This window comes from Cyprinus carpio, chromosome B12 (assembly GCF_018340385.1).
Source record: "Cyprinus carpio isolate SPL01 chromosome B12, ASM1834038v1, whole genome shotgun sequence".
NCBI lineage: Eukaryota > Metazoa > Chordata > Actinopteri > Cypriniformes > Cyprinidae > Cyprinus > Cyprinus carpio.
This window is the reverse complement of record NC_056608.1, coordinates 16,121,731-16,149,615: the sequence shown is the minus strand read 5'-3', so window position 1 is coordinate 16,149,615 and position 27,885 is coordinate 16,121,731. Positions and strand designations below refer to the sequence as shown.

The 27,885-nt window shown below is 38.6% G+C and overlaps 5 protein-coding genes across 9 annotated transcripts in view; 2 read left to right on the top strand and 3 right to left on the bottom strand.

The window, feature by feature from the left end:
* Window positions 1-298: 298 nt before the first annotated feature.
* cd37 (CD37 molecule) lies at window positions 299-6,780 on the top strand. Of its 2 annotated transcripts, XR_006156113.1 has the most exons (11): window positions 299-442; window positions 1,178-1,245; window positions 1,476-1,539; window positions 1,651-1,781; window positions 2,028-2,411; window positions 2,883-3,035; window positions 3,121-3,204; window positions 4,502-5,425; window positions 5,559-5,628; window positions 6,223-6,354; window positions 6,531-6,780. XR_006156113.1 is itself a non-coding variant. In XM_019109143.2 (9 exons), the coding sequence occupies exons 2-9, from the start codon at window positions 1,180-1,182 to the stop codon at window positions 4,571-4,573; spliced, it is 753 nt and encodes a 250-aa protein (XP_018964688.1). In that variant the 5' UTR covers window positions 311-442; window positions 1,178-1,179; the 3' UTR covers window positions 4,574-4,595. The 2 variants fall into 2 exon arrangements, 1 of the variants encoding a protein (XP_018964688.1); XM_019109143.2 differs by lacking the exons at window positions 5,559-5,628; window positions 6,223-6,354; window positions 6,531-6,780 and having other exon boundaries at window positions 311-442; window positions 2,028-2,102; window positions 2,304-2,411; window positions 4,502-4,595.
* Window positions 6,781-7,012: 232 nt separating this feature from the next.
* LOC109069385 (gap junction beta-5 protein) lies at window positions 7,013-8,660 on the bottom strand. Its single transcript, XM_019086030.2, has 2 exons — window positions 8,103-8,660; window positions 7,013-7,948 (listed from the first exon to the last, which is right to left on the bottom strand). The coding sequence occupies exon 2, from the start codon at window positions 7,899-7,901 to the stop codon at window positions 7,128-7,130; it is 774 nt and encodes a 257-aa protein (XP_018941575.2). The 5' UTR covers window positions 7,902-7,948; window positions 8,103-8,660; the 3' UTR covers window positions 7,013-7,127.
* A 181-nt stretch (window positions 8,661-8,841) lies between these two features.
* znf668 (zinc finger protein 668) lies at window positions 8,842-13,960 on the bottom strand. Its single transcript, XM_019086025.2, has 2 exons — window positions 13,732-13,960; window positions 8,842-11,211 (listed from the first exon to the last, which is right to left on the bottom strand). Exon 2 carries the CDS (start codon window positions 11,199-11,201, stop codon window positions 9,267-9,269), a length of 1,935 nt encoding a protein of 644 aa, XP_018941570.1. The 5' UTR covers window positions 11,202-11,211; window positions 13,732-13,960; the 3' UTR covers window positions 8,842-9,266.
* Window positions 13,849-22,697, top strand: znf646 (zinc finger protein 646). Of its 3 annotated transcripts, none has more exons than XM_042735636.1 (5): window positions 13,849-13,987; window positions 14,633-14,781; window positions 16,053-18,936; window positions 19,091-20,185; window positions 20,269-22,697. In XM_042735636.1, the coding sequence occupies exons 3-5, from the start codon at window positions 16,265-16,267 to the stop codon at window positions 21,167-21,169; spliced, it is 4,668 nt and encodes a 1,555-aa protein (XP_042591570.1). In that variant the 5' UTR covers window positions 13,849-13,987; window positions 14,633-14,781; window positions 16,053-16,264; the 3' UTR covers window positions 21,170-22,697. The 3 variants fall into 3 exon arrangements, with proteins under 3 accessions (XP_042591570.1, XP_042591571.1, XP_042591572.1); XM_042735637.1 differs by having other exon boundaries at window positions 14,633-14,785; XM_042735638.1 differs by lacking the exon at window positions 14,633-14,781 and having other exon boundaries at window positions 13,850-13,987.
* A 178-nt stretch (window positions 22,698-22,875) lies between these two features.
* rnf40 (ring finger protein 40) overlaps window positions 22,876-27,885 on the bottom strand; it is a 32,457-nt gene continuing 27,447 nt past the window's right edge. For both annotated transcript variants that reach the window (XM_042735639.1, XM_042735640.1), the window contains exons 21-24: window positions 25,370-25,474; window positions 24,494-24,631; window positions 24,355-24,407; window positions 22,876-24,261 (exon numbers count right to left, since the gene is read on the bottom strand). The gene's annotated coding sequence lies outside the window, so the exon portion shown is untranslated. The remainder of the gene's footprint in view (window positions 24,262-24,354; window positions 24,408-24,493; window positions 24,632-25,369; window positions 25,475-27,885) is intronic.

The following is a 27,885-nucleotide window of genomic DNA, read 5'->3' as shown; positions in this document are numbered from 1 at the left end:
TTAGATGAAAACAGATTAAACAATTTAGTGTTTATATATATATATATATAAATGTCAAATCTATTAATTGTTCTAAATCTTGCAGCCTGTGAGAAACATGAAAACATCACTAAATGTAATTTCATGACACACAATAATTTACTTGTATTTCAAATTGAATACTGCTAATTCAGAGGAGTGAGAGGGGAGTATATGGGTCTAAAAGGTGTAAGAGTCTGTGACTATAGGGCTAATATTTTATTTATGGTGGGTGTTCTGTACACTTGCTTTCCGCTGAAGTGTAGTCAAAGATGCTTTGCTTACAGACAGGAACTCTCAAGCAATACAACGAATCAGAATTAAGAATTTTATATATGCAAAATTTAGTTTTACATGATCTCATGTGAAGCCACCACGTTTCATTTACCCTCCGTGTAACCTTACCGACTTTGCCCAGTTTAAGGTAAGTTTATTATCTTTATTTCTTTGTAAAACAATTGATTCTAGAAAACATTATAAGGAATCAGTCAAATTATTCAAATGTTTTGAGAAATGCCAGTTAGATGTTGATTATATAAAAACATTGTTTATCTGAGACACCATTTCCTGAAAAGACAGTTGCATAAATGTTAAATGTTATCAAAAAAGTTACATAATAGAAGGGGGAAATAACAAAAAAACAAAAACAAAAAAAACACTGGCTGTTTTAACCATCATACAGGATGTAGCCCTAAAAAAACGTAATTTATGTAATCACCGAAGGATGCATTCTCAAATTTTCATAACAGCAAACAAAGCACTTTTGTCCCAATGCTAGTACTTGAATAGTTAATGACATGCATGTGTAAAATGATAGCTTTGGTTTTGTTACCATAGGCAAGGAAATACGAGAATACAAGACACTTTCTGTTCCCTGTTCTGTTTTTGTGCTTGAGAAAAGGAGCAGGGGTTATTTTGTTGTATCTTTCTGGGCAGCAAATCCATATAAACACATACGAAAACAAATGTAGAACACATGCTATTCTTAAAGAAAAACTGTGAAACCAGCTTGGTTCTGTGAATACTTAAAGTTGAACAATATGATATATTTTCTGCTTCCCAGCCAGCTACTGATAATAAAATTTATTTATTTATTTTTTTGCAATTTTCACTGGTCCTTATAAGATGTTTTTAATATTTATTTATTTTGTGCTCACAGATATGGCATCTGAGTGCTGTCTCAGTCTCACCAAATACTTCCTCTTTCTCTTCAACTTGACATTCTTTGTAAGTTGAAAATGATTCATAAGACACAGTTAACCGATTTATAATAGCCTACCAAAAACATGAAATACATTCATTACAATACCATTTGGTACATTTAACAGCAGTGAGATAATTTTCTTACAGTAATATAACTTTTTGGTCTCAGCAAGGCTAAACGTTTACATTTTATACAATGTACATATCGGACTGCTGTTGGACTGTGATTTTTCAACAGAAACTGTCTCATTTAGTTTTTAGGATCACTCCTCTTATCTATGGGACTATGGATACTACTTTCAGAGAACGCAAATCTCAGTAAGTGTTACATTTATTTGAGTGCAGAAATCAAAGTGCTATTTTGATTCTTTGTCTATAAATTATTATATATTGTGAACTATTAAAGAATTTGCTCTATGTCTTTTGCAGTACCCCCTCCTCCCTACCTTTCCGTCGCTCTCTTTTCCTACCTGCTGATCGTCAGTGGCTCTGTGACCATGTCATTAGGCTTCTTAGGATGTTTGGGTTCTCTGAAGACTGTCAAATGCCTGCTGGCAACTGTGAGTTTTCCAAAAACCAAAACTTTATGGATTTATATGCCATTTATGTGACTGATTTGCAATTTGCGCCATCGGAGATACACTTTAACCATAAAAATATGGTTAAAATATTAAGAGCTTAGTACGAGTCACTAACCTCTTGGGAATTGTGCATGTTCTTGGTACAAGTGTTTGTAATGCATCAGTACATTTATCTGCTCCACTGAACTGTAACAGTACATTAAAATAAGCTTTATTTATCTGCAGTACTTTATCCTGCTCACAGTTCTTCTTGCGGCTCAGATAGTGGGTGCGGTTCTTTTCTACACCCAGAAGACTGAGGTAACTCAAGCGTGAGGATCAGCAGTCCCACTCAGTTAGTGTTGGGCTTTTTAGAACGATCCAGCACATGACTTAATTAATCCTCTTTGGTGTCAAGATTTAAATCAGTTTGATTGATTTCTATTATTGATAGCTATGCCTATAAAGCTTCAGATGCAATCATGACCAAAACATCTTGTTTTTTTCCCCACTCTTAATCAGTTGGCTGGTTCACTAAAGGACCACACTCTTCAAATAATATACTCAGTTAAAAGAAACGATTCCAGTCTCAAGAGTTTTGAATGTACTCTAGATTACATTCAGAAGGAGGTGAGAGTCACAGCACAGCAAACAAAAGCACACAAGAGTAAACAACAAAAAGAAAGCTAAATATGAAAAAAAAGTTTTTGCACTCACATTTTCCAAGTAAATTGCACACATAGAATTAAGAAAAATTCACAAATTATCAAAGTGTGATAAGTACATACTTCTTGATTTTAAGGCGTGTTTGCAAGCAGTTTCAGTTTAATGCCACAAAAATGATTCATGTAGTGCCAGCACAAATGTATTTTACATATATTTAAATGAGGCTATAAATGTATTTGCTTTCCTTTAGCTCATTTTAAATGTAAATTGAAAAAGCAGCAACATGGCTAAAAAGCTTAACAATAAAAAGTTAAGAAAAGGTGCTCTTATTTCTGCCAGAGTTGTCCCCTGGTATATGATATCATTAGAATATCTTTGACATTTACTTTGGAAAGTTTGAAACAGGATATCACTTTCACCACTACATCTCTGCAGACCAAATGCTGTGGTTGGGGTGGAAAAGAAGACTGGGGGGACTCTATACCCTGTTCTTGCTACGACAAGGGAAATGCGACATATGAAATAAAAGATCAAAAATGTTCCACAAATTGTACCTTTTCAAATTACACCTACGGGATTTATAGTCAGGTATGGTTTCAGTTCTGCCCTGTAATTATTTTTGGGTAAATTGTGTTCCAACATCACACATCACAGTCTTTTCTCTCTCTCAAAGGGTTGCAGTGAGAATATAAAAAAATGGCTGGATGAAAATCTTCTCATAATTTTGGTGATTATCTTGGCCATTTCTGTGGTGGAGGTAAGCAAGCTGTCACCAAACACTTAAGACCCGATTCAGAAAATCCAAATAACTATAAACATTTAGTGTCCTAACTTAGAGTTAATGAGAGTAAACAAAGTAAAATGGTGTTCTGTCTCATAGTGTCTTCAGTGGATATGCCTTGTATTTTACTGTTGCCTTAATCGAACACACCGTTGCTGCCCTAGAGAGTCACATGGCAGCCATGTTCAGCTGTCCAGGTCTCAGTTTGTGACTAGCGTAGTGTGTCTGCGTGCCTCATTTTTGCATGCTGAAATAATGTATCGTCTAAGTGTCTTGTATCGTCCTTAAAGGCTGGAATACGCTACACAAATTTGAATTCTGAACAGATTTTAAAACACTATAGGCATCATACACTTGCCAACTTTGTACGGTTACAGAGAAAAATTGGACAACATCATACACTAAACGAATGAGGATCACACACTACCAGAATACAAGACACTACTGTATTGCAGCCTTAAGGAGATTATTTTGAAATATTGAGTAGACATTACTTATTGCACAGCTCCTCACCAAAAAATAAATAGTTTTACATGAAATATTGATTCAAAATTGTTTTATAATCTTATCTGTATATTATCTTAAGTCAAATGCTAATCAGTCGGCCGAGCAGTAAGAAGAACACAACAACAATATTACAATTAAAATTGAGGATCTCCATTTCTATTATTGAGACGTAAGATTGCATTAGTTGCATTTGAGAGAGAGAGAGCAGTCAAATTAGTGAAATTTTTTATGGGCCAAAAAAGATCCTTTGATTTCTGACTGCTACGATTGAGCAATCAGAAGCAAATATTCTAGAGCGATGTGTAATAAGTAATATTAATGCATGATACTACTTGGTGTGGACAACTATAGTATTGTTTTGCATAATACTGTTTCTCAGATTAGATATTTCGCTGTATTAGCTGTAGCTTTTCTTACAATTTTTTTAACTGTGTGACTGTATTGTTTGTTTTGTGAGCTCGGAGTCACAAAATATGATTGTACAAAGGCCTCAGTGGTTACTTTTAATTATATCTTCCCTCACAGAGATTTCACTGTGGAATACTGGCAAGGTAGATTTATTGTGCTGTTATAATAGTAGCCTAGTGTGTGGTGTGAAGATTCATCCATTGGCTTGGTCCCAACATTTGAATCTGCAGTGTTTGACCAGAATAGTAAATTTAGTACATTGCTAAAGGTAGATTATTAATGGTTAACTGATGGTTAATTAATGAGCTTGAACCATGGATGATTAATTAATGAAAAATATCTTTCATCCTCTTTGCAGATATGTGGTATGATCCTTTCGATGTGTCAGTATAAAGAGGGTTCTGTGGATTACAACACAGTTCTTCACTGAGATGACCAGGATCAGTGAGAGGGAAAAAAAGTCAAGTATTTGTTTTCTGTCATTCATATATATGATGTTTTGTTGGTGCGTTTTTTATGAGATTTTTTTTTCTATACAGTATTTGATTGTTTTATACAGATATTGTTTGTTCAAAAGGCAGTCACTTGTTGATTTTCCTTGTTATTTAGATGCTATGTGTTTTTATTTGTTTATGAAAAAGTACAACTAATTTGAACCTGTTCATATAATAGTTAAAGGATATAAACTTTTATTTATTAATTCTCAAAATATGTGCATGTGACTAAGAATGTTTTCATTTGTTCAGTTTAGCCACTGGGTGAGAAAAACGTTAGGGTGGGGCAGTATAATATTTCACCATTGTTGTGCACACAAAGCAAATAACCTCAATATTGAGGCAATGTGTGCAATACTGTTCTCATAACATGTATTTTAGATGTAAAATATTCAAACTCAAATTGTCCTTAAATATATTTTGTTTTTTATGTAAGGTGACAACAAGTGGTACAACATGTGGCTTTTAAAAATATTTGAATTTAAAGTAAATTGTGTAAATACACTTTTAAAAAAAAAGGATAATTGTAATAAAATTGCTGTTTCTAAATGGAAATAAAACAAAAAATAACATAATAAAGTTGTTTTTTTGTTTGTTTGTTTTTTTGTCAAAACAAATGTATTTATGTGTTTATTTAAACTGAGGATCTAAATGATAATGGTAATACCCCATAGCAAGTTATTGTTAGGGCAGGGAGGAGGACAGTACACTTGTTATCAGGTATCCTATATATACATGCTGTGTTCATCTCCCTCATAAATTCCAGAGCAACACTACAGACCAAGAAGGTAAGAAGGGCACACACACACACGCATTAAATAACACAAACAAACAAACACACACACACACACACACACACACACACACACACACACACACACACACACGCATTCATTAACATTATTTATTTATTACTGTCAGTTTGATAAAGAAACGATAAAGATGGGATCCCGCACATTGGTTCTGATCATGTTTTTAGGTGCAATCTGTGGTAAGTGGGAAACAATTTGACTTTTTCAAAAACATTGTCTTTACAATAAACTGGGTAATATATATGTGACCCTGGACCACAAAACCAGGCATAAGGGTCAATTTTTTAAAATTGAGATTTATACAACATCTGAAGGCTGAATAAATAAGCTTTCCATATGGTTTGTTATGATAGGACAATATTTCTCCAAGATACAACTATTTGAAAATCTGGAATCTAAGAAATATTGAGAAAATTGCCTTTAAATTTGTCCAAATGAAGTCCTTAGCAATGCATATTACTAATATTACTAATCAAAAATTATTAATTTCTGATGGTTACGGTAGGAAATTTACAAAATATCTTCATGGAACATGATTTTTACTTAAAATCCCAATGATTTTTGGCAGGAAAAAAAAGATAATTTTGACCCGTACCATGTATTTTTCACTATTGCTACAAATACACCTGTGTGACTTAAGCCTGGTTTTGTGGTCCAGGGTCACACACACATCTATATACATACATCTATATATATATATAAATTCAGAACAGAACAGAAATTTTTTTTTAATCAAAATTAAAACAACGATTTCAAAATTTTTATCTCATTAGTTGCCCAGGCACTCAGGTGCAACCGCTGCCAGATGATTAACAGTGACTATCCCACCTGTAATGAGATAGAGGAGAGTGAATGCAGCAGTGGTTTTGACAAGTGCATTAAACTCAAAATGCATCATCCAGCCTGTGAGTTGATCATATTCTTTTCCTCAGATGTTGAAACTGATAAAAATTGGATAGTTCCTTATTTAAGTTCTATTGCATGTGTAAACTGAGATTTAGTTGCATAAATTGATGGGGTGCAATGATTCGTAGTGAGTATCATTTAATTTGTGAAAGCTATTCTGAATTTCTTTTTGTAGATGGTGAGCTGCGCAGATGTGCCAAAACTATTGAGTGTGATGCTCAGGTGCCTCCTCAGGTGGAGAAAGTGTGCTGCAACACAGATCTCTGCAACTGATCTGCTCCATCAGCCAAATATATTTCACAATGGTCTATTTTATCTCATGCTACATAAAATGTTCAAAACAAACTGCTATCATTGACTTTAATTTAATATATGTAAATGTAGAGAATAATATAAAGAAATAAAATCTGGCCAGCAAAGCAAAAAGCAATTATGATTCTTTGTGTTTTACAAAACATTTTATCGTCTTGTACATTGTCAGAGGTTTGACAAGTACAGCAGCTGAACTCTACAACAAAACAGCCCTGTCAGCATTTACACACACACACACACACACACACACACACACACACACACACACACACAAAAAAAAAAAAAGACTTCTCACCCAGACCAAGCACAAAAATGCAGACACAGAAACACCGCACAGAGTCAAAATGCATCTCCTTAACAATTTTTTTGTTCTTGGTTTATTGCAAAGTTACATTTAAACGGAGTTAAAATACAGTCAATACAGTTCACAATATTCATCTGTAAGCCATAAAAAAAGCATTTAAGAGAAAATAAAAAAATAATATACAGACGCATTAAAGCTTAATATGCTTGTGTTCAATGGAATCCTTTTGTTAACCATTAAGAGATAGTGTTTTATTGAGTAGAGACCGAACAGACCACTTGTTACAATAACCAGGGCAGACATAAACAGTAATGCAAAGACAGACATTTTCTTTTCTGCTGCACCTCGGACCACACATTGCTGTACTGAACATTTACCAAACATTTGTGCATGACAAAGGTATGACTCTTCATTCAGTTTGGGTAGTACCCAGTAGAACAAGACATACACGAACAAAACCTCCACTGCAATTCGCAGCATGATGCTGAACAGGTACACCACCACACTGCTTTTGCTTTTGTGGAAGTCTATCATCATCCTACCACCAACAGTCATGGTGGGATCAGTGACAGCTTCCTGCTCGCTTTGAGATTCCATTTCTCTCTCCTTCTTCTTCTGGAATGAAGATCGAAGATGGGAGGAAAACAGCTCCATGAGAAGGACAGAGAGCACAAGAAGGATAAAGAGGAAATGCCACGCCATCACTATAGAATTGTCAAAGTGTTTATTAAAACAAGCTTTAATGCAGAAGACGTCACTGCTGTTACAGTGGAAATCCTCATTTAAGCTTTTCCATGGAAACTGAGCCAGAAAGATGGTCACTAGGCGGATGCAGAGCAAACCGAACCACATGGTGCGACCTTTATAGGTGGCAGTGGAGTCCACCGCAGTGCGGAGGATTGGGATGAGCCCGGTAACTATCGCTGCCATCACTCTTTAGGGTGGAGTTTTCTTCTTTATGGAAATAAAGAATGTATCTGTACAAAAAAAAAGGGGAGAATTTTCATTTACAGTTATATTACAGATATTTGGTATCTGCTTAAAATATTTGGTACATTGTGAGATACAACATCAACATGATTGCAAAAAGCAGTATGGATATTTTGTTTAAAGGACATGAATCAAACCTACCTTTTTATAGGGAACGAAGGTTTTGTGTGTTTGTCCAGTGCTGAAGTTGTTGCGTTTTTAAGTGTTGTTGAGAATTTTGAGCTTCACTCAATATATAGCCTGTAACTGTATGTGTCATCAAAAATGGTTTCGCACATTTATCCAGTTTTTTTTCTTAACTTAGGGTTCATACAAGATCTCTAGTAGTTTTTGTATGTATTTGTCTTATAATAATAATAATAATATCTATTTTTAACACACTTCAAATGTGAAATGTTTACTGCTCATCCCTTCTATAGATGATTTTCCAAACTGAATTTAACTGAATTTCCAAACTAGTTAAGATTTTGTTCACACACCGACTATTTTTTTCAAAACAGTAATATAAATAATAAATAATAATAAAAAACAATAAATTCATCAAAACTATGAAACTGGAACTGTCTGCTTCTTTCTTTCACTATCTAGGCATACTCTCCTATTTAATGACACAAATGTATTGAAAAGAAAGTCATATCTTTGTGTCTACAAAACTAGATTAAAAATTTTTTAGATCATAGAAAACACACCTTTAGTCAAATGTGTCAAAATTGTGACTGGTATTAGAAATGAGACCTTTTTCAAATCACAAATATAACACTACACCAAACTGTCAAAATCCATGAAGTACAATTTTGCTTTAGGACATATAAAGAAGAACAAGAGGCGATATTGTTTAGTTGTACAGCATAAAAGCATTATATTGTGTCCAAAAAGTAATTACTGTCATATTTAACATCACATACACTGGCTTGTTGCCTTTAAAAAACACTGAAATAATAACAGCTGTTTAAACTTCAGAAAAATAAAATACAGTATAAACTTGTATAGTCTGTTGATGGAGAAAATTAAAATTAGAATTCAAATATTACACTATAATTAAATACGTGATTATAACACAGAGGAGAACCATTAACTCTTCTATTCAGACATACCTTAAAAATTAAAATCCTCTCAGCAATCTTGGCACATTTATAAAGAGAAATACATTTTTGTACAGTATCAAGGTAAATTAAAGACATTATTTTGTGGCTATTTATGCACTGAAGCATTTAATATGAGCTTTAAAGCTTTAAATATGAGATTTTATTGATTTTCAGGCTTTTTGCAAGATTCTCTCAAAGCAACTTACAGTCAGCAATAAGTTCAGAGACCCTCTTCCTTGTCTATATACACATGGGCTGGCATTGTCTGAAATGCCGACACTGGAACAGTAAGAGAAATAGCGGCGGGCTCAGATCCTGACGGTGACGCAGCACTTGGTGGGGATGGCAGGGGTTGGCTGTGCACTATATCTGTCTGAGGCAGGGAGGATGAGGACTCAGTGTCGCGATGGGTGCGTAGGTGTTTGCGAAGGTAGGCCGCGAAAAGGAAAGCCTTTCCACAAACAGCACAGCAATGCGGCCGACTGGTTGAGTGGATGCGCTGGTGTTTACGAAGCCCAGCTTTATTCAGGAAACCCTTACCGCATTGGTCACAAACATGAGGTCGTGGCTTGGGGTGCAGTTTCTCATGTGCCTGCATATCAGCCAGCTGAACAAACTCTGTCTGGCAGGTCACACAAACGTATGGGGCAATAGGTAAAGCCGAAACCGTAGAATCAGATGGGGGAGAGATCGTGTGTAGGCTGGAATGGGCCTGCACTTCCTCCCATGTTCCAAATATCATATCACAGTGAGAGCAGGAGAACTGGGGCAGGGTGGTGGGAAACATTTGAGCCGTTTCAGGAGCAGCCTGGACCTGTATCGGCCTCTCGGACAAGTGTGTCCTCTCATGCTTGCGCAAACTGGATGACACAACAAACGACTTGAAGCACAGCTGGCATTTGTAAGGACGCTCCCCTGAATGCACCCTTCTGTGCTTGTTCAGACTAGAGCGCTCCGTAAAGGACTTGCCACATTCCGTGCAAGAAAAAGGCCGCAGACCGGAGTGAACTAACATGTGGCGTCGCAAATCCCAAGAAGCGACGAATGCTTTGTCACAGCGTTGGCATTTGTAGGGCCGCTGACCCGAGTGCACACGCTGATGCACCGCAAGGTCCGCAGGCTGCCGAAACCTCTTAGTGCATTTATCACAAGGATACGGCTTGAATCCTTGATGCGCCCGTTGATGTCGGCGGAAGCTAGAGGGATCTGAGAACATCTTTCCACACTGTGGACACAAGAAGGGTTTTTCACCAGAATGGGTGCGAAGATGGGACTGGTATGAGGACAGCTGAGTAAAACCTTTGCCGCACTGTTCACACTGATACGGCTTGCTCTTGGAGTGGATTCGCAAGTGGCATGCCAAAGAGGATGACCGGGAGAAGGCTTTGCCGCAGTCCGAGCACAGGTAAGGCTTCTCGCCCGTGTGCGAACGCTCATGGTTTTTCAAGTCCTTCAACTCCGTGTACGTTTTGCCACACTGGTTGCAAGAATATGGCCGGTGGCCTTGGTGATTACGTCGATGCTTGCGGTACACCGAAGGGTCGGCGAAACTCTTCCCACACTCGGAACAAAAGTAAGGCTTCTCCCCGGTGTGTGATCGTTGGTGCACTTTGAGTTTGGATAGTGTGGGATAACTCTTAGAGCAATGAGGGCAAGAGTGAGGCCTTTCGCCACTGTGCTGCGTCATGTGGATACGCAGGCAAATGGCCTGCATAAATGCCTTGCCACAGTCAAAACAAACAAACGGTTTCTCTCCTGTGTGTGAACGGCTGTGGTTGCGTAACTCTGTTGGAGTCTTGTAAGCCTTATGGCAGTTTGGGCACTGGAACGGACGCTGAGCAGAATGGGAGCGCTGATGCTTGGAAAGCTGTGCCCGGCTGGAGAACGTCTTTGTGCACTTACCACAGGTGTACTGCTGCTGTTTGTCTTTACCATGTACTGACAGCTTGTGGCTTTGTAGAGCTGAAGGGCTGGTAAAGACCTCCTGACAGGTCGAGCACTTAAAAGTGTGCAAAGTTTTTGGCGGTCTCCCTTTGCCTCTTCTTCTCGTAGGTTGTTCTGATGAGTTGTCTGGTTCTTTGTTGGGCTCGGTCTCAGAAGGCGGTGGTGTATACTGCTCTTCGGTTGGTGGGCTACCTGGTTGTGGTGAAGCCATCCTGATGATGCTGGAGAGAACAACAAAACACACAATGAGTGCGTTGAATGTGTGTTATAATTTAATTTAGAGTTAATTTCCATACTTTGTTTACTTTACTTACATTTGACCAATTCATTTATACTTCAAGTCACTTATATTCTTTGCTGTTATAAGTAACTTTTTGTTCCAACTTTATTCTTTTTTTTTTTTAGGAAAGATATATTACATAAATACTACACTTACTGTTCATTTTCTTGCATTTTCAAGTCCATTTTCCTCGGTCATTTAGTTTCATATCTTATGACAATGAAGGCAAATTGAAGTTAAAGGGGTCATATGATGCGATTTCTATTTTTCCTTTCTCTTTGGACTGTTACAAGCTCTTGGTGCATGAAGAAGATCTGTAAAGTTGCAAAGACTAAAGTCTCAAATCCAAAGAGATATTCTTTAACAAAGACTCTAAGACTCTGCCACGCCCCCCTAAAACGGCTCATTCAAACATGCCCCACATATCTACGTCACTATGTGGAAATATTTGCGTAATGCCGCCCAAATGTTCACACAAAGAAAGAAGGCGTGGTTTCAGTAACCACAGTTAGTGTTGAAGCAGCCATGTCAGGGAGATGCTGTGTGTATCTACGCAAAAGCAAAAGCACTTTATTTGGCTTTCCGAAAGTAGATGTATTTAGGAAGCTTTAAGATTACTTACAACAGAAAAGCAATACATTTTATGGACAACCGTTTCTCGAAAACATAAGAGAAGATAAAACTAAAACTTCTATAACAAAATCCCACACCTCAAAAACATACACTAAAAGAATCCTTTTTAATAAAATAATTGCGCTATTAACTGTTCAAATGCAGAGTTTTGCACGTCGTGTGTGTGTGTGTGAGAGAGAGAGACAGGGTCACACAGTGGAGTCAGCTGTCTTAACCGTCCGTGGCTTGTGTACTGCACACATACGAGCTTCATCACTGTGTCTGTCACGCGACTCTGTTCCCCTTTCGGGCTTGAACTGATGGTAAAACTAAGGACATTATGAACTGTCTTTACATTTATTTTGAAAGATGAAGTTGCGATTACGGAAAGGGCCGTTACATTTCCGACGATTTCTTGCGGTGTTCGGCCAATCACAATGCACTGGGTCAGTTGGCCAATCAGAGCAGACTGCTCTTGTCAGAAGGAGGGACTTTGTAGAAAACGGCGCTTTGAGAGAGGCGGGGCATAGATGACCTACAATAATGTACAGTATTTGAAAAATAATGTGTTTTTTCATCCCAGACATCAGTAAAACAGTCCATGTGACATCAATGACTCAACAAAAATAACGACTTTATTCAACAATTATACTCCCGAGTTACAGCATGCACTGATTACAATCAGGGGAAAGCGCATGCATGCGTTGTGCTACTCTCAGGGGAGAAGAATTGTTGAATAAAGTTGTTCTTTTTGTTTTCTTCACGCACAAAATTATTCTCGTAGCTTCGCAAAACTGAAGTTGGGCCACTGATGTCACATGGACTGGTTTACCGATGTCCTTACTACGTTTCAAGGGAACATTTCAGTTGCGTTGCTGTCTATGCAGGGTCAGAAAGCTCCCAGACTTCAAAAATATCCTAATTTGTTTTCTGAAGATGAACGAAGGTCTTACGTGTTTGAAACAATATGAAAGTAGTAATTAATGACAGACTTTATTATAGAAACAATAACTGATGAAGCATGTAGTAATTAATGACAGACGCATGCATTATGCTACTCTCAAAAATGAAAAGACGGTAATTCTGGGGAAAGAACTGTAGTACACACAAAATTATTCTCGTAGCTTGGCAAAACTGAAGTGGGGCACCTGATGTCACATGGACTGTTTTACTGATGTAACGTACTAACGTTTCTAGGGAACATTTCAGTTGCGTGTTGCTGTCTATGCAGGGTCAGAAAGCTCCCAGCGTTTTCTGAAGATGAACGAAAAACTAGTATGTAATATTTTGTCAGAAACCATTAATGACAGACTTTATTATAGAAACAATAACTGTAGTAGCTAGCATGTAGTGTATGATGTATATAACGTACAGCGTGTATAAATAAAACTAGTATGTAATATTTTGTCAGAAACCATAGTGAATATTTTGTTTAAAAAGTTAAATACGCTGGGATGCGGCAGGCAGCACAAAATGGCCGGCGTTAGGACCTCAGGGACAATTAGGAAAGACGCTCTCGTTCTCAAAGGAAGTTGGCATCTGAGCTACATGTGTACAAAACTGAATTACATTTCGATGTTAACAGAAATTTAACATAACGACCATGACCAAATAGAAGCAATGCGAATACAATATAGTGGTAATTCAAAGAGCTAATGAACATGTCTTTAAAGCACACAACTGCTCTTTTAGCTTGCACCATAACACAAAATGGCTGGCTTTAGGACCGCTGCACATGCGAAGCAATTTGCAGTCGGACGCTTGTCACTTTATTATAATCACTGCATAGCGAAATGTTATTGTTTTTATCCCTTTAGTATGCTGACAAAATGTGATTTACGTTACGTACCTTTTGTGCTCTCCGGAGAGATGTGTGTCTTTGACAATGAATTGCAAATCGATCAATCTCAGGGAAGGTCGGCGGCTTTAGGACCACGACGAAATTACCCAGTGAACGCAGAGATGTGCGCCTTCATGACTTCCTCACTCAACACCTAGGGAATGTCTACAAAATGATATTAATTTCGCTTAAATTAAAACGCATTCATGACCTATCGTCTATTTTGGTGTTGTTGCCACGGTGTTTCTATGGACCACAGTGCATGGTGAGTGGGACAGAATTGGGGTGGGGAGTGTGCCTGTGGGAGGGGAAATTATGCTCACTTCAATGAACGTGAATGTGCAGTTGTTTAGTGCATATAAAGTTACATTACAAAACATAATACAAATTATAGTACGTTAACTGTGGTTCTATTAACTGTGTATTTGCAATAGATTTATTTTAAGAGTTGACAAATAGAGTGGATATTGTGCATTTTTAATAATACAAACTGTTATTAACATTAATGACAACATTAAAGAATGGACGAACGAACAAAAATGAGGCTTCAAAAATATAACGTAATGGGTGGAACGAATGGAATTCCTATTAGTTCTGATAGCCGTTTAATATTTAATTATATACATATAATGTAAGAGTGCCAATTGCTCTGTGTACACAAATTTGTGGCTATATATTACAAAAATAAAACATTCATGGTCGCTAGTGAGCAAACGTTTTGGGAAAAGCGGGTGCTAAACTTCACGTAGTTCATTGCTATTAAATTATTCCAATGGGAACTGGCGGAGAGAGTAGAAGTAATATAATAAGTATAATACGTTTTTGAATGAAAATGTGTTGTTAAAGGAAATACCTCTTAAGATATGAACGTACGGACGTTTTTCGCTGATGCACATTTCCTGTTTCCTAGCAACAAGAGCAGGAAGTGAGTCGAGTGGGATGGGGGAAAAGACAATTGGTAGAAAGGGGGGCGAACACGCCCGTCCTGAAACTAAAATAAAGTAAACGGAGTGTCAACATTACACGCGCCAACATCACACAAGGAGACTGCAACATTCAGTATGTATGTTCCTATCGTCTTTTTTGCCGTATCAGTGGGTTAGTTTTAGCCGAAGATTCTAGCCGCCAAATGCTAACTAGCTCGCAACGGGATGGGATGCTACCGCCTCTCCCAAATAATACATATTTTATTGTTCAACTCAAGGGCAGTTTGTCTACTATATTAATTTAGACTACTGCTATAAGACTATTTAAACTATCAAAAGTGTGCTTGTGTTGCTAGCTGTAAGGCTAATGTACTCGGCAAGTGTTTACTGTGTCAATAGAGCTCCATTGTGTGAGGCAGTCTGTCACCTAACGTTAACTGCTGGAGTTGATCCTTCAAGCTGTCCACTCATCTATATAAACTCTACCTAAACTCCATTAGAGATCGGTGATACTGTCAGATCCAGACAGATAAACTGTATCAGCGTTATTTTATTGAATAGTGTTTTAAAATAAGATGTAAAGAAGAATAAAAACTGGAGCTTACTAAAGGCTTCATGACTGTTGGTAAATAGCTTTGAATGGATATAAAAACCATTGCATGTACTTTGGTTTTATATATAAAGTCCAAGTTGGTTTAATCACTGCTTGTATAAAAAAGTGTTTTGGTGTTTTGTGTGTACTTAATGAACACTTTTTAATGTGAGAACATATAAAAAGTGTTTATTAAAAGGACAGTTCACCCAGAAAAGAGAAGTCACTCTTTATCCAATGGAAATCATCTTATTTTGTCCCAAGTTCTGTTAATGTTCATTGATTTTTGTTTAAAATAATTTAATAAATTAATAATTGATTAAAGTGGTAACAATAATAGAGACCTTTGTCATTTTAGAGGAATCGGGTTACCTTATCCCAAATTCCTATTTACTCACGCTCATGACATTCCAACCCTGTAGGACTTTCTTCTTAACAGCATTAAAGGAGATGTCAGACAGAATGACAGCTTCAGTCAGCATTTCCTTTTATAAAAAAGTTTTCGTCCATACAATAAAAGTGAATATTGACTGAGACTGTCATACGGAAAGAAAGTCATATGAAGATTGAAGACTTGAAGATTTGCATGCATTTCCCTTGTAAACCAGTGCAATTTTTTATTTTACAGTAATGTTAGAATACTTCCTTTTATTTAATTACACATGGGTTACGTAAACTCAGAGCTTTTTGTCAAGACTTTGTCACATTAGAAAGCAATGGTAATGTTAGCTTTTCATCATTATTGACTTTCTTGTTATGCAACTGCCCTGTGTGAACTCAATGTATATAATGTATGGGTTTTCCTGTTACAGATTTCATCCAGTGCCTGCGCTTGCATCATCTTCTCAGTGATATTTTTCCAATGGAATGGAACAGACTGTATTCTCAGATAATTTTTTGAATGTTGCCTTTACACCTCTTCAGACAAGCCAATTTGATAATAGCGAGGACAGGTTTGTCCCTCACAGTCATTCAAACTGGCTCTTGTTGACATTTCTTATGATTGTACTATACTATTATAGCTATGCAAGAGCCAGGCCGGACCAAAGGCTTTTCGTGTAGACATTGTGGTGTAGTATGTGCAAGCATGCCCAGTCTTTTGGAGCATACAGACACTTTTCATCAGTCGGAAGAGGAACGGAAGTTCAAATGTGATGAATGTGGACGAGGCTACAGACATGCTGGCAGCTTGGCTAACCACAGAAAAACACACGAGGTGGGCTCTTTTCAGTGTCATATATGCTCCAGGAAGCTCTCCAATGCATTGGCTCTCAAAAGCCACCTGCGCATCCACACATCTAGAAAGAAATATTCTTGCACAGAATGCGGAAAGGCTTTTCGCCTTGCAACTCAGCTGGTCACCCATCAAAAGGTCCATCGCAATAAAGAGTCTCAAATCAGGACAAAGGATTCTGCAAATAGTCTTATTGAAAGTGATTATAAAGATGATGAGTTGTTGCATCTAGACGAGATGGATTTTGACATGATACCAGATTTGCAGCCAGACATGAACCTAAATATTGCTCCAGTGAGCAGCCTTAGTAATGGCGCCGTGTCAGAACACATTTCAAACACCACCACAGAAAGTGACATGGCAGCTGAAGATGATGCTGGAGACAGGCCGTTCAAATGTGACTTGTGTGACAAGACATACAGACATCATGGCAGCCTCATAAATCATAAGAAAACTCATCAAATGGGGGTATTTGAGTGTCCAGTCTGTTTTAAACAGTTCAATAATCTTGCTGCACTTAATAGTCACCAGCGAATCCACAGTAAAACCCGAGGTCGTCTCAGTGTGCAAACCTCTAAAGCTGCCCTCACAGAGTGCAAGCAAGAACTTGCCCCTCATGTTATGCCACAGAATGGTGATGCTAATATACATTTTTGCCACCTTTGTCAGGTTGCTTTTGCTAATGATGATGAGTTTCAAAATCACATTCTGTTGCATAACTCCTCCTCAGTGTCATTTGAGCTCCCTACTAATTTGTCAGAGGAGCACGATTTTTCTTACAGTGATAGTGTTACTCATTCCCCAGAGTCTAATCCATATCCCCCTTCCAGTGACACTCCACCATTGCCCCCGTTACTCAATAAAGCTATTGAATATTCCCAAGCAGATGTGCCATTGGAAAATGGTCATATTTATCTACCCAACACTTTAGATGAAAATCCATTGACTCTACATGCTCAGGGACAGCCAATGGCCCTACAATCAGAAAACCTCAACTTTGATTGTTCAGCACAGGGTACTGATAACATCAAAGTAGAAGATGCTGACAGTTCTGATCGCAAATTCAAGTGCCACATCTGTGGCAAAAGCTACAGGCATGCAGGCAGTCTTATAAATCACAAACGGTCCCATCAAACCGGGATCTTTCAGTGTTCCATCTGCCGCAAGAACTACCCACATTTGGCAGCTCTGCGAAGCCACCTTCGGATCCATAAGGGAAGGCCCGCATCTTTGCCTGCTAGTTCTGAGGGTGACTGGCTTTCCTCAGAGCCCTTGACACACGAGCACCAACAGAACTGTTTTCCATCACATGAGGGAGATGTAAGTGGAATATTAGGTCTTCATCAGGACCTGGTAGACTCTGTGCAGCATAAATCCGACGAGGAGCATGTGAGTGAGACGAATGCTACTGAATTTCATGAGCAGTTTGACAATTCCTTCTCAGATGAGCACCTACCTCAGGACGAACACCTCATGGAGAGGCACATGTGTGCTGACTGTGGTAAAACATTTACTGATATTGCAGGAATCAAGTCACACATATGTCCCCTCCTGAATCAGCAGTATCAGACCATGATGAACGGCTCACCTGGTCACATGGACTTTGACAACACAAAGCATCAACATTTCTTAGGAGAGTCAGGGGAAGATGTTGGTTTTGAGGGACACAATGCTAGTGCAGCAGAGGCCTATTTTAGACAGCAGACCTTTCATGACAACATTCATGGTGAGATGAGTGACAGTGAAACTAAAGCTGAATGTGAAGACGATGATGAAGAAGAGGATGATGGAGAGATGTATCAGTGCTCAGTGTGTGGGAATCACTATACTAGCATGCGTGCACTGCGAAGCCATCTCAGAGGTCATACTCAAACTCATGGCGCACCTTCAGCATGTGGCCCATCATCGTTGTCTTCTCTAGAGGTTAAGAAAGATGAACCGAGTGAAAGTCAGCAGGGTGACTGCAGTCTGATTATCTGCAGCACTTGTGGAGAGAGCTTTACAAAGAAACAAGACCTACAAGCACACCAGCTCTTGCATAGCAATATAGAAGGTAATCCACAAGAACAATTTGTAACCAACCACCAGAATGAGCTCAAACCAAAAGTGGAAATGGAAAGTATTATTTGTGGGAAATGTGGCATAAGCTGCAGCGATATTTATCACCTCAATAACCACAACTGCACAGGACAACGAGATGGACAAATTGTGGAGGAGAAATGTGGGGAGAAATCGCTTCTTAAAAGTACATTTCCAAGAGAACTTTTGCAGGAGAGTCCACATGATGGAGAGCGCCAGTACAAGTGTGACCAATGCGGTCGTTCATACAGACATGCTGGATCATTACTCAATCATAAGAAGTCTCACAAAACTGGAGTGTTTCGCTGCTTTGTTTGCCAAAAGCGTTTTTATAATTTGCTGGCTCTCAAGAATCACCAGAGGACACACTTTGATGTTAAAAAGTAAGTATTTCAAAAAAATTGTTCAAATTGAACCTCAGAATTGGATTGCTTTGAAAAAAGATATTGTATAGGTCATACTATAGGTCGTACATGTATATTGTTTTACAGCCAAGTTCTTTTTTTTTTAAATCTGATCTTTTTATTTTTCTACCAGGCATAGATGCACAGAATGTGGGAAAGCATTCAAAATCTATAAACAACTGTTGAACCACCAGAGGGTACATCAGGAAAACAAGGCTAAGATTGAAGAGCTCAACAAACAAATTCAGACACTCATGCAGATGAGTGGGAATGCTTCAGGGAGTGGAATGCAGGCACTTAATTCAAGCAGAAAGAGAATGAGCAGACGCCACAAGCAACGGCAGACCTCTAACAGTGATCAATGTAACCAAGAAAAAGAGGTCCAGATGGGAGATCCCAGAGACCCTCGCCCTTTTGTCTGTGATCAGTGTGGGCGAAGCTATCGACATGCAGGAAGCTTGGTCAACCACAAAAACTCGCACAAGACAGGTGAATATTACTGCACGTTGTGCAACAACACTTACTCCAACCAGCTAGCAATGAAGAACCATTTGAGAATACACTTTGCCGTCAAAAAACACTGCTGCCAAGACTGTGGAAAGGCCTTCAGGGGAAACAAACAGTTGCTCAACCACACTTGTTTGACCAATAAAAGAAATGCAGCAGCAAGACGAAAGGTCAGGGGCCACAAACGAGAATTGAAATTGACTTGCAAGCAGTGCCGTCTTGTATTTCCAGATACTGAACTACTTGAAGGACACACCTGTAGTAAAGAGACTGCCCCTTATTCAGTCCCCATAGGAGATGTAGATAGTGACAACGATGGTGCGCACCTAGAAAAAGAAGAACGACCATTCAAGTGCAACATTTGTAGTCGCAGTTACCGTCACGCTGGTAGCTTGTTGAATCATAAGAACACTCACAAAACAGGCCATTTCACCTGCACCTTCTGTGCCAAGCCCTTTTCCAATCCCATGGCTTTACGAAACCACACACGCATTCACACGCAGAAGAAAAAGTATGTCTGTTCTACTTGTGGTAAAGCTTTCCGTCTCTCCAGTATCCTGTACAATCATCAGAAAATCCATGCACGGGGAGTAACTCATTACAGCTGCCAAACATGTGGCAAAAGCTTCCAGGGAAAATCTGGACTAAAGAGACATCGCTGTTACCGAAACGGTAATCCAAACGCTACTGTAAATCAAGACGGTGTGGAAAAGTGCTATACGTGAGTCTGTTTTTCTTAAATGCTATTTGAACACCTATCCTTGCCTATCCGTCATCTGATGCCAAGCTCTTCCTTTGTTACAGGTGTGATCAGTGCGGACGCTCTTATAGACATGCCGGTTCCCTTCTTAACCACAAGAAGACTCATTCCACTGACCTCCTCCACTGCACTCTCTGCCTAAAAACATTCACGGATCCTCTGGATTTAGAGAGCCATTCTCAAATGGCTCGCCACTGCTGCCCAGACTGCGGGAAAACCTTTTGTGAGTTTGCACACCTGCAGAGCCACATGGAGGTGCATAGTAAGGGACTCCCCTATTACTGCAACATATGTCAACAGAACTTCCCAAACCTGGCTAGTTTTCAGCAGCACCAGGAGCTACATGGCGGCTTGCAGGGGCAGTCACACCATGATCAAGGTATGCAGATGCAGCAGGATTTAGGCTGGGACTCGGCACTAGACCAGCAGATAGGAATTCAGAGCCTTCCTAAGATCGATTCAGCCTTCAGCCGAGTGCACGGATTCCCTGAGCCACAAGACCAGCAGGAAAGTAGCGAGGGATACGGTAGGGAAGAGAAAAGTCATGTGTGCGAGCACTGTGGGCGCACTTACCGCCATGCTGGTTCACTACTCAACCACAAGAACAGCCACAAGACCGGCTCCTTCTTCTGCTCGGTCTGCCAAAAGGAGTTCACCAATCTCATGGCGCTGAAGAATCACCGGCGCATTCACACAGAGCCCAAACGCTATCAGTGCCTGGAGTGTGGCAAGGCCTTCCGGGTCTCCACCCAGCTTATCTGCCACAGGCGCATCCACACCAAAGAGAAGCCTTTCTCCTGCCTCCTTTGCGACAAGCGTTTCTCTAGCAAATCCAACCTCCGGCACCATCAGAAGATGCATCAGAATACCCAACAGACTTATGAGTCCTCCTTCAACATGGATGATAATGCATTCATGGGACTGGGTGTGGACCCTTTCCTCTAAGGCCACACTCCAGTCTTGCCACTTCAAGGGAAGATTTCAAAACAGTATTCTATTACAAGACTATTTCTCCACCCAAGGCCCAATGCCAATAATCGTACGACATCAGGTTTTCTGCTGTACTTGTACAGATGGTGTCGCACACAGATGCTAATCTTGGCAAGACTTGCCTCCTTTACTGTTGTGTTTTCAAATGTTGTTCTTTAATGGACACTTAAAACTGGCATTGATAAGATACTACCTCTGGTAGGGACAGTAATACTGTAGACATTTTAGAATAAGTGACAGTGCCTGTCAGAGACCATTTTTATTTCATTTGTTTTGTGTCCCCACACAGTGCAGAAATTGTTTGGTACTTTGATAGGTCTCAGACTGAGAGCTTGGATGAGTATTTCTGACTTTTACCCAGTGCTGCCTTCAAGAGCCTGACCGATTATTTGGCATAAACGGAGGGGGAACAAAACAAGCTGTTATGGTCTTTTTTTTTTAAAGGTATTATGGGAGTAAAAGGATACATACTATCCTTATTATGTTTGTATTAAGTGCTTCCATATTTTCAGGTTATTGTACTGCTCATGGTAGATGTGCTGTAATCATTGTCTCGTTAAGACAAACATACTCTTGGTGTTCCTGCAGTTTCATAATGGATGACACTGGTAAGGCTGTTAATCAGCAACCTTCACTAAGGCCGGTCTTGTAGAAAATCTCAAAGATATTTATTTATTTAAATAGAACTATTTATACCTTACATTAATATTTGAAATGTAAGCATATTTCTTGTCTTTAATACTGTTAAATGTGGTACACATTATGCATGGTATTAAATGTGTGATAAATGCTAGATTGGTCGATTATGTAGGTATTCTAGATAATGGTTGTAAACACTTAAGAAATACCTCTTTAAAACCATTCACAACAGAAGTATTTCAGTTTTCTCAGCACATACTTTTCTAGTAAATGTTTTATTAAGTGGAATTACATTCAAGATTTTGGAGCACAAAAAATTAATGGACCCCAAAAAAAATCCATGATCGGTCGGGCTCTATTAGGGCAGGAATTCACAGACTAAACTCTTTTCAACAGTTTTTTTTAAATGCTCAGGTCTCAACTTTCTAGACGCAATGTAAGAAAATACATTTAGCTTGATGCTTCTTGCATCAATGCTTCTGTGTCTGTCTTTGATGCCAGATTGAATTTCAATGTGCCATTGCATATCACCACCCTACTTGGATTAAATTATTTGTAAGATGGTTTCCTTTTAAGCCTATAGATCAGTGCTTACTGATTATTTAAGAGTAGAATTTGCAAACTTTCATGTATTAATGGCTTCATTGCATTTGAGAAAACTTCAACTGACAACTGAGACTCGCTGTAATCAGTTGCATATATCTTAAATATAAAATATTTATTTTTGTTCACATGATCAATGTTTCTCTTTCTCAAGTAGCGACCTTAATAAGCAGATGATGTTTATTTGTAGGTGTTGATGGCCTCACTTTATTGAACTGAATAAAACCAATATAGCAGTGTGTTTTGGCTTCTTATATTGTATCTTTATTTTACACTTGATTTCCTTGCAGTTGCAATGCGTTACATGATTATTTTAGAATATGCAAATGAGAATTGAGTCGATGGGTTTATCATTCTGCTGTCACATTGTGTGACAGGTGCAAATTAGACACTTTAAAAAAACACAACAGACAAATACAGTACATTAGTTTTCTCTTTATTGTATTAAAATGCATAGTTTCTTCTGCAGTCTGTGGAGTAATTGTGAATGAGTAAAGGCACAAATACACAACCAACTTTACTCAAGACTGTGACAGCGCCGTGCGTGCTTCACAGGTTTATGTTTATCAAGATTCTGGACTAGCTTCTTGATGTTCCTAGATTTCTGACAAACATGGCAGTGATTCACAATGAGGTACATCAAGTATTCTTGGGAACTGTGGTATAAAGTGTGCTTAATTTTCTTGAAAACAATGCATCTATTTCTTTAAGCAAAATATAATTTCTTATTTCTTTTGATTCTGGGTTGAAATGTTACTCAGACATGTTCTTCACAGGTAACCTCTTACTAAACATGCTTTAAGTCATTCAAACAAGTTAATTACTCCTTAGCATCTGCTGTATATAAATATATACATTCCCTAATGCCCATAGCTGGCTACACACATCTAAAACTGGTGATTTTATCCTTTCAAAACATTTTAGTTAGCTGAAATGATAAAACATGAGAGATTAAGTGTATTGCGATACATGTATGTAAATATCACTCTAAACTATCTAATCTCTTAAGCGTATAAAGGCAGCAAAACTAAGATGGAATCTGACACCTGCGACTCTTTCTCAGAGTTTAACATTAGCTGGCGACTCTTGTCTTCAGCATATCGGCTTCTGTTGCTTCGCTGGTCTTCTGTGTCTCCAGAATGTTCATCAATGCCATAGACAGGCTGATGAGCCAGTCGGTGTCAGAACATTGTTGTACAAAGGGCTACATCTATACAGTGCGTATTATTCCAAAACTATAAAAATAGATAATTAAACTGTACACACAATGATTACAAATACATTCAAATGGCTGTGCCATACTAAATCTGTTTAGGGAGGCATATTTGTGTAAAAAAGATGATCTCCAAGTCTACTATATTAAATGTTTTTTTTTTTTTATCGTGTTCACAAATCTAACAAGGAATATTCAGGTGGGAATGCATCTACAGTGCACTCTAAGTGCAACATGAATGGCCTCAAATTTCTGCAAAAACAGTGTAACAAGACCTGACACTGAAGCATTGTAAGGGTTCCAAAAAAAGGAATATATAATATATGCTATCATGCTGTCCATTGGATGTCACTTAGCACCAAGGCTTGCAAACCTATTCTGCACAGTGAGTGACAAGGAAGGTCTCAGTGCAGCTTTTGTGCATAACTATTTGCTATGCATGACATAGCCTACTAATGTCATAAATTAGACGAATCAGATGCTACTCATAGAACACTCTGTGGTTGAGGTACCAGCCAGCGTTTACCAACTGGAGCATTAATTCACTGGAGTAACAGTCCATTTTCATTTTTGTCAGCTTGAGTTCCATGAGCTGCAAACATTTAAAAGATTGCATATGAACAAAACTAACATCCTTAACGCATTTCGAAGCATCCTAAGAAGTGCTGCATTTTTCAACCCTTACCTTATGAAGATCCTATACTTGATAAAGGGGTCCTGTTGTCTCTTCAATCGGTTCTGAATTGTGGACAGAAAAAATTGAGTTAGTTTTGAGCCCTGCTCTGAAGGAGAATGTTTGTTGTGCTGTAATGTTAATATCTCACCACGTAAAGTCCTCTTGGACCTGCATTGATGTACTAGAATGCCTATGAGCAAGGCTCCGCAAACAATTACGGCTGCCAGGACAGATAAACTGGTAATTGCTGCCACCCTCCAGGAATCCGAAGGCTCTATGGGTGGGCCTTAAAAACACAGGACAATGTTACTGGAAGACCTCCAGCTCGATGGATCATACAGAAAGAATCTGGCCACTCCTCTGTACGTAAGCTTTGACCTACTGCAAAAGAATCTACTTACAATGCATTCTCATGAGTGTTTAACCTTATTCAGTTTGGGAATATTGGACCATTTAAATGACTTGGATCTTTGTATCTTATTCAGCAAACTGAACTATTTTTTTATTCAAGTTATCTCATTCATTTAATCTAATCATTTTTCAAAATTAGAAATTAGGAAATTTTAATGCGGCCCTGCTTCCACCATGAAAATCAATAAATAAAAGATGTTTGGGACTTTTTATCTCGCAATTCTGAGTTAAGATCTCAAAATTTGTACTTTGTTTCTCGCAGTTCTGAGTTTATATCTCATAATTCAGACTTTGTTTCTTCTTTACAAAAATTGAGATAAAAAGTCGCAATTACTTTTTTAGTTTTCATTCTATGGTGGAATTCAAAAAAGAATAAAAAGACAAAACTGTAAATGGGGTGTCACCCTTTCAAAATATGTATAGCCTACTGCAGGTAGGCTAATAATATGTACTTTTAAAGTATGCCAAATTATGTGTACCTTATGGTAGCCAAGTAAGCCTACCAATAGGGGCAAATAGGGTACAAAGATGTAGGCTAGCTTTAGCTTTTGTACCTGAGCCATCACTACTATTCACATCAATTATAATCTTAACTTTGATCGAATATACTCACATGTGTCACATGATGGAGTTTTCGGATACTGTTTGCATATTTGACAAGGTACACATTGTGCGACATCTCTGTTCCAGAATTCGGATTTCGAACAAAGGGCTGGACCTGACAAAATTGAACAAAGCAGCACACACAAAAAAAGGTGTCAAATAGCGGTAGCAGATTACAGCGAAAATGACAAAAACAACTTCTCCGCACACGTTTCCTGATAACTCGGAGTGGGTTCGAGGGTTTGCACAAGGGTAAAATTTGATGTTTTGCAACAGAATAAGAAGATCCAAGAGCTTTCTTCACTCTGCCTTTTTTTCATATGAAATGAGATGGGAAATTCCGTTGAAGGCATTTGGTGGTGCACTCGCGGGGAAACGATATTACTCATGCTCTGTGTGCGTAAGCAAGTCTAAGCTCACAGCCAAACTATGATGCGGCTCCTGAGTGCATGCTAAGTGTCCCATGAGAACTGAGGACATGGAAAAGTGACTTTAAGAGAACTAATGGGTTGGCGAAAGAGTCATCAGTGAAAGCTGCGGGTCTGGCTTTGTCTTGCGCACATGCTTGCAATCAGGGGAGGTAGTACATAGGAAAAAGCGGTAAGGCAGGTACCACTGAAAGTCTTTCACATGAACAGCTGCGGTCTACAGATGACAAACATATGCAAGCTAATATCACCCGCAGTAACCTACTATATGACTTGACTTCGAGAACACCGGCAGATTCTAATGAAGACTTGCTTTCTTACAAATGACTCTTGACGTCTAATCCTTGTGGGGTGTGCTACATTTATCACTATCAAATGTTAAACAGAGCAACTTAATTAAAATGAGTGAAAGTGCATATTGAAAGTCAAATCTTTTTTTGACAAGTTGTGTGACGTAACAGTAGGCTACAACGTGCACTGCTCACATTGACTTATAATTTGATATCGATCCTGTATGGAGACTCTCAAGGATGTATTACATTACATACTGCATTAAAAAGTACACGTAAAGTAAAGATCTGTATATCTTTTTTGTCATATAGCTACATTAAAGCACATGTAAAAGCTCTTCAGGAAGTAATGAATCATACCTTAGTATTCTTATCTGATGGCTGAGGTTGTGAATGTGGGCTGCTCAACTAAAGGTTAATTCTGGAAATAGAGATAGCCTACTGAAATCACAGTTCTGCTCCATCCCCACTGCACCCTTGAGCAATAGTATAATGTATTGTCTATTTTATCATGCACACCCAAGCATCCTTAATGATCAGTAAACATCAGCTTGAATTTCAGCCCCTCGGTGTCTGTAGTTCTCAGCCTTTGTAATCCAAGGACCCCTTATTGTCAAAGTTCAAATTTAAAGGCCCCCCATGTAGCCTAGGGGGCCTTCCTTTTTTACTTCTGCTAAAATGATGAGGTGCCATATTTTCCATTTTTTTATGTAATATGTTAAAATAATGAACTGACAAGGTTTTTTCTTCATAGTTCACAACGTTGTTTTATTGATGCTGGAAAAGTTCTGTTACCAAACCATTTAAAAACAAAAAAAGTAGCCTAATATAATCAAATAAAAAATAAAAATAATAATCATGAGTATGAATTAAACATGTTAGTTTTGTTTGCAAAGGTAAAACAAAATCTGCTGTAAACTCAGCAGAGAGTCAAGTCCTGAATTTTCTTTTTGTAAAATTATTTTAACAACTATACATAATGTGAAAATTGCAGCCACCTTAGAAGTTTTTCTAAGGCCCCCAGAGAACCACTGTAGGGATAGGCAACTCCGGTCCTGGAGGGCCACTATCCTGCAGAGTTCAGCTTCAGCCCTCATAAAAACTCACCTGCCTGTATCTATCTAGTAATCCCGAAAACACTGATTGCCTTGTTCAGGTGTGTTTAATTAGGGTTGGAGCTAAACTCTGCAGGACAGTGGCCCTCCAGGACCGAAGTTGCCTATCCCTGCAACAGTATATTGATGATCAAAGCATGTTTTGATGTGCATGATTGAATCCACAAGATGTTAAATCTAATTTCCTCGTTATAAAGTAACTTTGTGACATGACATGAATCAGTTTTCTGTCTGTATTAAATCACTGCTTAACTAAAGCCACTGAATATGACAAGGGAATATGGGCACTTTCCAAGACATTGCCTTAGACTTTTTCTTAGTAGGCAATGCACTTTTTTCCATTCCTGCAAGTGTTTTTACAATTTAAACTGTTCCAGCAGTAACATATACATGCCAAAATAACAAAGGCACTACAAGCTTCATGTTCCTCATGGAAAGCTGAAGCCTCTTGTGCTGCACTGTTCTCAGCTGGGCACAATACAACCCATGGAGAGGGCGGGAGTGAAATAAGAGCATTGGAATGCGGAACCGGTGGGAACTGTAAAGGAAGCTATTACGAATGAGGCAGTTCATCGTCATTAACTCCACTGACTCCACGTTTCTCCATGTTCATAGCAAGAGGACAAATGAGACATAAGGTTGGAACTTTCCTCACCAACGCACAAATACTTAACAAAAGTCACACATACGCTC

What these genes read in the sequence shown, in the direction of transcription:
- znf668 (XM_019086025.2), bottom strand. Translation starts at nt 11,201, where the DNA reads ATGGCTTCACCACAACCAGGTAGCCCACCAACCGAAGAGCAGTATACA.
- cd37 (XM_019109143.2), top strand. Translation starts at nt 1,180, where the DNA reads ATGGCATCTGAGTGCTGTCTCAGTCTCACCAAATACTTCCTCTTTCTC. An exon ending in TCTTCAACTTGACATTCTTT is followed by an intron (nt 1,246 to 1,475) that starts GTAAGTTGAAAA and finishes TGTCTCATTTAG; the next exon opens with TTTTTAGGATCACTCCTCTT. An exon ending in TGGCCATTTCTGTGGTGGAG is followed by an intron (nt 3,205 to 4,501) that starts GTAAGCAAGCTG and finishes TCCTCTTTGCAG; the next exon opens with ATATGTGGTATGATCCTTTC.
- znf646 (XM_042735636.1), top strand. Translation starts at nt 16,265, where the DNA reads ATGCAAGAGCCAGGCCGGACCAAAGGCTTTTCGTGTAGACATTGTGGT. An exon ending in ACACACTTTGATGTTAAAAA is followed by an intron (nt 18,937 to 19,090) that starts GTAAGTATTTCA and finishes TTTTTCTACCAG; the next exon opens with GCATAGATGCACAGAATGTG. An exon ending in GGTGTGGAAAAGTGCTATAC is followed by an intron (nt 20,186 to 20,268) that starts GTGAGTCTGTTT and finishes CCTTTGTTACAG; the next exon opens with GTGTGATCAGTGCGGACGCT.
- LOC109069385 (XM_019086030.2), bottom strand. Translation starts at nt 7,901, where the DNA reads ATGGCAGCGATAGTTACCGGGCTCATCCCAATCCTCCGCACTGCGGTG.